The sequence below is a fragment of the Neolamprologus multifasciatus genome, chromosome 23 (genome assembly GCF_963576455.1).
Source record: "Neolamprologus multifasciatus chromosome 23, fNeoMul1.2, whole genome shotgun sequence".
Classification (NCBI taxonomy): domain Eukaryota; kingdom Metazoa; phylum Chordata; class Actinopteri; order Cichliformes; family Cichlidae; genus Neolamprologus; species Neolamprologus multifasciatus.
Window position 1 is genome coordinate 13,841,043 of NC_140460.1, and position 9,287 is coordinate 13,850,329.

General features: G+C 44.8%; 1 protein-coding gene across 2 annotated transcripts; it reads right to left on the reverse strand.

Moving 5' to 3' along the window:
* Positions 1 to 678: 678 nt before the first annotated feature.
* Positions 679 to 8,723, reverse strand: amotl2a (angiomotin like 2a). 2 transcript variants are annotated; one of them, XM_085150287.1, is made up of 11 exons: positions 8,492 to 8,723; positions 6,765 to 7,578; positions 6,502 to 6,652; positions 6,000 to 6,144; positions 5,828 to 5,908; positions 4,110 to 4,405; positions 3,691 to 3,875; positions 3,503 to 3,604; positions 3,247 to 3,407; positions 2,786 to 2,965; positions 679 to 2,300 (listed from the first exon to the last, which is right to left on the reverse strand). In XM_085150287.1, exons 2-11 carry the CDS (start codon positions 7,490 to 7,492, stop codon positions 2,215 to 2,217), a joined length of 2,115 nt encoding a protein of 704 aa, XP_085006413.1. In that variant the 5' UTR covers positions 7,493 to 7,578; positions 8,492 to 8,723; the 3' UTR covers positions 679 to 2,214. The 2 variants fall into 2 exon arrangements, with proteins under 2 accessions (XP_085006413.1, XP_085006412.1); XM_085150286.1 differs by having other exon boundaries at positions 3,691 to 3,881.
* Between the last annotated feature and the right edge of the window lie 564 nt (positions 8,724 to 9,287).

Below are 9,287 nucleotides of genomic sequence, written 5' to 3' on the forward strand. Positions count from 1 at the left end.
GAAGATTTCTGAGGTCACTGAGATGTTTGGAAAGGGTCACAGCGACAAAAAGAAATGAGGCCACTCTGGAAGTGTCTGAGCTGAAGATGTTAAGATTTTCACTGGGAGTGACTAGAGATGAGTATGTCAGAGGAACAGTTCAAGTGTGGATATGAAGTTAGAGAGGCTAAGATGGTTTGGACTTGTGCAGAGGAGTGATATTGGATATACTGGACAAAGGACGCTGAAGATGGAGATGCCAGGCGTGAAGAAAATAGAGGAGATTCATGGACGTAGTGAAGGAGGACAGGCAGAGAGTTGGTGTGACAAAGGGGCAGATGATCCACTGGTGCGACCCTAAAGGGGGAAGCTAAAAGAAGAAGGCGAGGTCACCGTCTTTACAGCCTGATATAAATGGTTGTGTCTCTATAGCTGATATCTGCCTTCATAACAACTGCAAGAGGTGATTTTTAAACTTTTTATCTTTGAACTAATGAGGAACCGTTGGTGCACCCTATCTGGATTCAGTAAACTTAGCTAGCTGATGTTAGCGGGTGAAGTAAATCCTTTTAATTGTTCAAATATGGTCACTTGTGGTTCCAAAAAAGCTGGTAATAGCACCAAAAGTTCAGATTTAAAATGTTTACAAACCAGCGGGTGACATCTACGGCTTTACTTCGGTGAAGAGAACAGAGAGCCTTTTATCAGGAATATATTAAAACTTTATTATTGTGAAATGTTAAGGCATACATACAAATGTTTCCTTTACAAAAGTTCACAGCAACATCACGTTGGGTCAACCAGCTGAAGCGAGGCAACTTAACACAACCTTTTATATTCGTCATCAACTATAACTTAAAGATAGAGTCCATCTTTGGCACCAGGAAACAAGACCATTTAAAGTAGATATGAAAAAAATAATAATTACAAAATATATTAACTTCTCTCACTTCAAACAGCCATTTGTGTAAACATGTTGCAGAATAAGCAAAGGGCAGTAACTCTGACACACTGCACTGACCAGCAAATGCACTGTGATGGAGGATGAAGGAGAACATTGGGTAAACGTGAGGTTTGACACGCTAATATTTAAAAACTGGATGAGCTTATTGGCTTCTTCAGAAATCCACTGATGATGAGTTTTAATGTCCTTTCCCCATGGAGTGTGGCACATTCCAGTTAAATAGAAAACACATTCATTGAAAACAGAAGTGTACATTCATCAGTGTTCAGTGATCCTACATCACGCAGGGAGAAATAAATAGAAGAGTCCATATTATGCTTACAGTATAGTCTACCCAGAAATGTGAGATACTTGAAAAACAGCTGAATATAACAGCGATGGAGTAGCAAATGCGGGCCAATTATAGTTGACCGTTTCGACGTTTGTGGTAGATCCAGCTACCACGACTCAGAAGAAATAACCACCCCAGAAAAGGAGTCATGTGGAGAATGCCTGCCATTTTAACAAGGGCGAAGGGTCAGACTTTAGATAGCCTTTTTCTTTAACGGGAGCATTCCCTCAGCGAGGAATGTGAGAAGATTAGCTCCACTGTGGCATGGGAGGGGAGCGAAACGCTGGGTAGCCACCTTCTGAGGCCCCAAACATTAGCCGGGGATCTGGAAAACCAGACCCCAGAGAAACGGCGTCAATCCTCACAGGCTTTTTAAAGAGAGAACCGAGCAGGCGTTTTGCAGGCTTCGCATTCAAAAAAAAATGTTTCCAAATCCCCCTCTGAGCTGCGAGCAAGGCCTCCGAATGTATTTTAAAGAGGAGGGCAACTGTTAATTTAGCTCTGTTAAATTCTGAGTCCTTTTAAAAATATTCCCATTACTTTCAGAGGGCATGGTAACAGGGATGCTACTGGAAAACAAAACCAAGAAGTGAGTCATGTGTATATAATTAGAAAAAAAAAGTGGTGCACATTTAGGACAAACAAAATCACATCAATTATGAGCAGCATTTACATGTATAAATACAATACATAATTAAAAAATAAAAAGAGAAACATGCACAATATATGCACAGTCAGCAGCCCAGTTCCTGTCACGCTAAATACTGTCCAGGTACCGTGAACGAATCCCAACTGCCCGTTTATGAGTTGTGCAGAAACAGCAGAAGGAAATCTCAGCACACACATGTTGATTTAAGCCAGACGTTGAGGAAGCCCTTTAAAGTCTCAGCCAAGAGTCTGTGTCAGTGCTGCTGTCAGTCATACGAGCCGCAGCGAGCGCTCAAATGAGGATTTCCACCACGTCTGCGCCCAAGCTGTTGAGGCTCCTTAGCATCTTCAGCGGAAGCTTTGGCTCCTCCGAGGTTTCTACAGGCAGGACAGAATTTATAGATTAGAATAAACAACACTGGAAGGCAAACTACCGATGCACGTGTCATTCGTTTAGATAAATATTTGTTATTTATACGTCCAGATTGTTTTGGAGTTGCTCGTTTTTGGAAATATCCTCTGTGAAGAGGTCTGCACTTGCCCTGCAGTGCTGAAAGCACCAAAAACCTGATGTGAAAACTAAGTAGCAATATCTTTTTCTTCTAGAAATCATGACCCACTTACCACGTGGTTCCTGGAGGAACTATTTTCTCTCAACCACATTATGGTAGAAACGCAGCGTGGCCTCTGTGGATCTTTTTTGATCAGAGTGTTTCAGCTGTAATATTCATGTTTGCTGATTTGACTGGAGGAAACAATGTAAAGCTACTTGTCGGGAGTGATTTGTCTGTTTAATTCAATGACACATTCTTAAAATGAGCTGTGAGGAGCTGATTGGGCCTTAAGCACTTTGAAAAACCCACCAGGTGTAGCCGCTGAGCTTGCTTCACACATCTTGAGCTTGCCGTGCTCTGCTGTGGCCTCAGGCTCCTGTGAGGCCTCGTCACTCTGCGTGCTGCAGTCTCGGCTCAGGACCTTAGCAGCAGCAAACAGCTTGGGCTGAAGCACAGCTGCACCTGTCTGGTCATCTGAGAGGCTCTTTCCTGCAGACAAAGAGAAGAAACTGCTTAATTACCCGCCTACATCCACATTTACGCGCTCCTGAACATCTGCCGCGCAGAGCTCTTCCCATGACTATTCTGGATGGGGCTATTCTGGAGTGAGAGATGATATGCATTCCAGTTTAAAAACAGGGCTGTGTCCTACTTGTTTTTGTCTTTTTCAGGGTGTGCGCATTCTGTCTGGCAGTTGTCACAGGATAGCGCGTGAAATTAAAGATTCCAGATTCCTCAGCTCGGCACGAATAGTAAGGGCAGAAGCTCACCTTTGCTCTCCATGCCGCCGGTCGCTATGTTGATGGAGGGGACGGATCTGGCCGAACGAAGCCCCTGTTTCTCAGGCTTGCTCTGCTCCAACCTGGAGCGCTGCTGGAGGACTTTGATCACCGCGTCCTTCTCCAGGAGCTGAGCGTGAAGAGCGCGGATCCTGAACGCATGGAAAACATTGTGAGTTTAGAAAAAACATCACAGAGCAGGCAGAAGACAACGAAGACAATGAAGTATGGATAAAAAGATGATCACCTGTTCTCCATCTCCTGACGTCTATGATGGGACAACGGCAGATCTTCATTAAAACTACTGTCCGGAGAGTGCCGCGGGGAGTGATTGATGATAGTTGTATCTCTGAAAATAAAATAGAAGGTTTTCTAAATAATCCCCCAATTTTTCTGTTTTGAATCTTCACTCCAGTTTGACAGATTTGTTTGTACCTCTGTGCTGCAGCTGTGGCTGCTGCATCCATTGCAAACTGCCTCATGGTGCTCTCCTCCAGGTACTTTTGCTCCCACTTGGTGATATCTGCCTCCAGGGCAAGGATACGTTCCTCCTTCTCCCTCAGATGCTGCTGCAACCTAGACGAGCTCGGCTCTGAAGCTGTGGAATCAGTGCTCTGGTTCTGGGACTGAAACGGTAGACAGAATAGAGCGTTTAACACCCAAGGAAACAAAATGCTCTAAATCAGACTCTCTGAAAATGTGTTTATCCCTCAATCCAACCCTGTGAGCCAACCAAGTGTTTCTATAGGATACGCCGTTTAGACATGTTCACATTGTTAAAATCTGCTAACTGAACCATGGGGGGCGGGGGGCGGGGGGGCGGGGGGGGGGGGGGGGGCGGTTGTTTTCCTCACCTGTTGTGCCCTGAGGCTTTTTAGCTCCTGCTCCAACCTCGTGCGTAGCCGGAGCTCCAGCTCTTCCCTCTTCTCACAGGCGGCCTGCAGCTGGGCCAGCGCACTCTGCAGCCTCTCCACTTTCTTCACGTACGCCCTCTTCCTCTGAAGTTCTTCTTCCAGCTGACGGTTGCGAGTCTGCGCCGAGGCCAGAGCCTGCTCCATCAGGTCCCGTTTCCGCTGGCACTCCTCCCTGGACACTCGCAGGTGCTGAATCTGCTTCTCCAGACATTCGCGCTCCCGCTGCTGCTCTTCATCTGCAATACAGGAAACAGCGGGTTAATGAAGGTGACGAGGCTCCGACTCTGAGAAACAACCACAAAGGTCAAAGAAATGTTAAAGTGAGTCTGATATGATTTTCCTCATTTCCTGCTCGACCACTCAGCTTGTTTGTTAGTCACCTCTGCTCATAACCATTTCCAAAAATGTCCAGCTCTTACCAACTTAAAAATAAATCTTTTGAGATTCTTCCTGGCTTTTGTTTGATTTTTTTAAGCTTATAAAACTATATCACTGAAAAAAAAAGAAAAAGAGTGAAATCGGGGTCTCCTCTAAAGAGAAGCTCCCATGGCCTTCGCTGGGGTCAGTGAAGCCTTCACTCCAGGAGCATTTCAGTGCATTTTCTAAGGAATGTGACCCAACAACAGACATAAAGGCATGTGGTTCAACATCAAAACATTTGACACCTCATTTTCTGCCAAGTTTATTGCCCTCGTAAACATGGGATCAGTAAAAACAATATTTCTCATTGAATCTTTGAAAGCTAGTCTGCATTTCAATGAGCCCTTTTAGAAAGTTTAACTGACATGCCTCTTTAAAAGGGGGCTGATTACACAACATGAGTGCATGCCTGTGGAGGGAATGCAGACTTCCTCTTATCCACTTACGCACACAGGCATAGCCTTGTACTGGTAAAAGCTCTGGAATGTCTCTGAGGACGTGAAGTAAACAAGCAGCTCAAAATATATTTCATGTGGTTCTCATAACACAAACATATAAACTACACATCCCACTATTGTACTGCTCTTCTCTGCTATGCTGAGATAACCGTTTGGGAAAGATAATCATAGACACTGACACGACTGCATTTACTGCCCAAATGTTCCAACATAAGTGTCATTCCACCTAATCCTCGCTGTAGGGATTTCTCTACAGCTCAGTTCTGAACAGAGCTAAAAGGGAGCAAAGAAATATTCACAAGTGGCCGATCATCATTAAGCTATGGCATGAAAAAGAAATGCCCAAACAAGGAGAATGAGCAAGTCATGGGTCATGTAGAGTTAGGCCAGGACACCCAGACGTATTAGTTCCCCTTGAGAAGGGAGGTCATTAGTAGCAATGCAAAACTGAGCACATCAGTTAAAAAAAAAAAAAGGGGGGGGGGGGGCATCCCTAGTGGCGAAAACCCTGAAAGCCCTAAAAACATCTCAGGAATCCAGGCCACATTTACTGCAGCATTAAAAAAAAGTCTGGAGTCTAGGTGCCAAAAGTAACTTACAGGAGAGATACACCCATTTGTGTGACAACATGTAGACAGCACCACATCACTAAAGAAGGAAACCAATCCCTGCTCAGCTATGTTCCTGCTATTGTTCAGTGTTTCACAGGGAATTGTGATTGAATCTGTGATGAACTGCAGCGTGAGAGGAGTTTGTAACAAAAGACTGATGCAGACTCACTTTGCTCCAGGAGTTTGACAAAGACGTGCTGCTTCGGGTCGGCGCAGTCCGCTCTGTGCTTGTTAGCCACGTCGAGTTGCTCTGCACAGAGATGACCAGCATACCACAATAAGCACACACGCATAAGGTAGGTTTAAAGCCAGGAGACAGACAAATAAAAACGGAACCTTACCTCGCAGGTCTCTGTTGAAGTCATGCATTCTCTTAACCTCTGCCTCTAGTTTATTCCTCATCGTTTTCTCCAGAGTTTCTCGCTTGCCAGAGCCTTTCATGAGGGTCTCATAAGCCTCAGATATCCTCTGAATCTCCAACTCCAACTGGGAAGAAAGAGAGAAAATGAGTCTCTGGGGGAGGAATTCCTGCATATTGTCTGGTTTATGTTGCAAATGTTAATATCAATGAGGCGAATTAGTCTACTGAATGCCACCCGCTGTGAAATGTCTCTTTAACACTACGTGAATGAATAATGGAATTAACATTCCAGACTGAACACTCGTGATCCCAGGTGCCAGCCATTTATCTCCTCACATGCCGACATGTTTTTAAAGACAAAAGGAGATGCGTTGTAGAGATTCCATGCTCTGAATTAGTGAGAAAACCCGTCACCTCCTGCACCAGCTAAAAACGTTTGCTTTCTCGCGACCTCAACGAACCATTCACTACCGTCCTCTCACCTTCTGAAGCCTGGTGGCCTTTTCCGTGTACACCTCCAGTTCCTTCCTGAGCCGCTCGTTCTCCCGCATTAATGTGTCGCTCTGAGGGGAGTTGCTGTCTGAAGCTGCTGTGATGCCGTTGTGAGTCTCCTGCGACTGAGCGGACACAAACCTGCAGACAGGAGATAGCAACAGTGCTGAAAAGACCGCCAAAATAAAAGAACAGCAGACTTCTCTGGGGCTGTTCTTCTTTTTTTGATAGCGCATGTGTTTGTGGATGTTACCTGTGCTGTTGTGTGTAGAGGGGAGGATGGTTGTCTTGGTTGTATTGCACATATTCCTGTGAGTGGCTGAGCATGTATCCAGGAAGTCTGACACAGAAAGGATAGTCTGGGGGTGGTCCTCGCTGCTCTGCACACGGCTGAGCCCTTTGTCTGTCAGGTGTCGCAGCATTTAAAACATTATTGTGATGATTATAGAGCTGTGGGTAGCTGTGTGAGGAACTCATAGGCAGACTGTCCCTAGACCTGTTTCTCTCCAGAGAAAGCTGCATGAGTCTCTCACTGAGAGAGCGAGTGTGCTCTCTCTTCAGATCCCACTGTGCCTCACTTCCACTTCCCACTACATCCATGCTGGGTCCATTGTGCTCCGCCTGCCCCTTCTGAGAGTTCAGGAACTGGGAGTGGGCTTTGGCTTCCTCGTAAGTAGGCAGTTCCTCCTTGTGGAGATGGTACAGGTGGCACACGGGGCTCTCAGAGTGCAAGCTGTCTCCTTGGTGCTCCTGACCTTGAGGCTCCTGCCTTGTTGACATCTGGATGTATTGAGTGTCCTCCTGAGTGAGGCTCTCCAGAGAGGAACGGGGACTGCCGGTGCCGCCGCCGCTGCTGCCTCCACGCAGTGCCTGCTGCTGGATGGCTAGAAGCGTGCGCGTGTCCGTCAGGTTTCCGTAGCGGAGCTGTTCCTGGATGAGACGGTGCAGGACCGTTCCAGAGGACTCCTCGGCAGTTCTCATGTCAGCCAATGAAAAAACAGTTTTTAAAAAAACAAAACAAAAACAAGCCTCGATGTGGCAGCGTGGGCGCTTCACAAATCACACATCTGAAAGGAAAAGAACTGTGGTCAGACTCAACACTGCACAAACGTATCCACACTTCTGTTACACAATGCTGTGTGTGCACGAGCTGTAGCTGGAAATACCCCTGATAGTGATGTCACTGGAGATCCAGTTTTTATGGCCCACATGCTGCAATGCATAACTTTCTCCAGTCACACAAGCATAATACTCAACGGTCGCACACACTCAAAAAATTCCAGTGATTCAAGATTAGATAGTGCCCAAAACATGATGAAGACATATAAAGTCTTCAGAATATGAATGATGGATGCTTTAAAATGCACTGGATGCTTTATACAATTAACTCATTTTAACTTTCAACGTGAAAATCTGGAGAGAGAGTAAAATGAATGCCTTATTAAACCACTACAATGTGTCCCGACCGCACAAAATAACTACACAGCTACATGAGATCAAGAGTGAATTACACAAAACATCATCAAGTCTAATTCTCCAAGCTGAAAAAGCAGCAGTAAAGATTATTTAAAAATCAGTTTAAAGACCTTAATGTCAGGGGTGTGAAACATAGGGCCTGGTGGCCAGAACCGGCCGCCAGAGGGTCAATTTGGCCAAAGTAAATGTTCTTGTTTTGTTTTTACAAAGTGTGAAAAGTCTTTAAATTCTTTACTGTTCTTTACTATTTGCGTTTGAATTCTACACACATAAAACACAAAATGCAAAAGCTTTATGGGTAACTCTAAATTTAAATGGTTTGTGCCTTTATAGCTCCTGCATGAATGAGACAAATGAGATGAAGATATCCAATCTGTTTTGAATTAAAACGGGACTCAGATGTAATCTGTTAAGTAAGTAACTCCATCCGGAGTGGACTCCGACCACACACAAACCGACAGAAAACGTTCAGATAAACCTATTCAGATAAAATGCTAAACTCACCAAATTTTAGTCTCATCGCACAGTGAGCGGTGCCGTCGTATCTCAAATCAATGATCTGCGCTTATTGTTCAAAATAAACGTCCACAAGTGTGCGGAGCTCCTTTCCTCCGTGCGCATGTGTGCGCGCTGACGGGTAGCAAGCAGCAGACTGAGCGGAGCGGAGCTGCGAGACGCACTAATAAATAACTGAGAGCTGATTGTTCGCTGCGGCTGGAATGACAGGAATGCAAAGGCTCCGAGTCCCTGTGGGATCAAAAGCAGAGCAGAGGGGAGGGGGAGAGGAGGAGGAGGAGGAAGAGGAGGAGAGAGGGGCGGTGTGTTTAAAAAAAATGGATTCAGAGCAGCAGAAGCAGCAGCCCCTCAGCTGGCTGCTTGTGTCATGTAAAAGAGCTCGTTGTTGTTTTTTGTTGTGCGGCTTCAGGACATTTGAATGCACAGTTTCTATAGCTGAGGAAGATTTAAGTCCCTGCATTCTCATGTTTGAATGTTTCTGTGGCACTGCCGCACAAAAAAGATAAAAAGCAGTAAAATAGCTGTTCAAATACTTTAGGAATAAAATTTGATATTTTGAAAAACATTTGCGTCAAAATAAAAAAATTGTCACAAAACGCTATTTATTTTTATTATATTATCATTATTATTATATTTTATTTTTAGACATCAACTTAGATGTGCTAAATTAAGCCAGTCTGTCTCCGTTTCTCATCACAAACTGAGGAAAATCCTTTCATTTATTACTAATTTCTTTTACTTCAGTAACTTTGTTTTCATGTCAGAAAATCAAGAAAAATCCGCC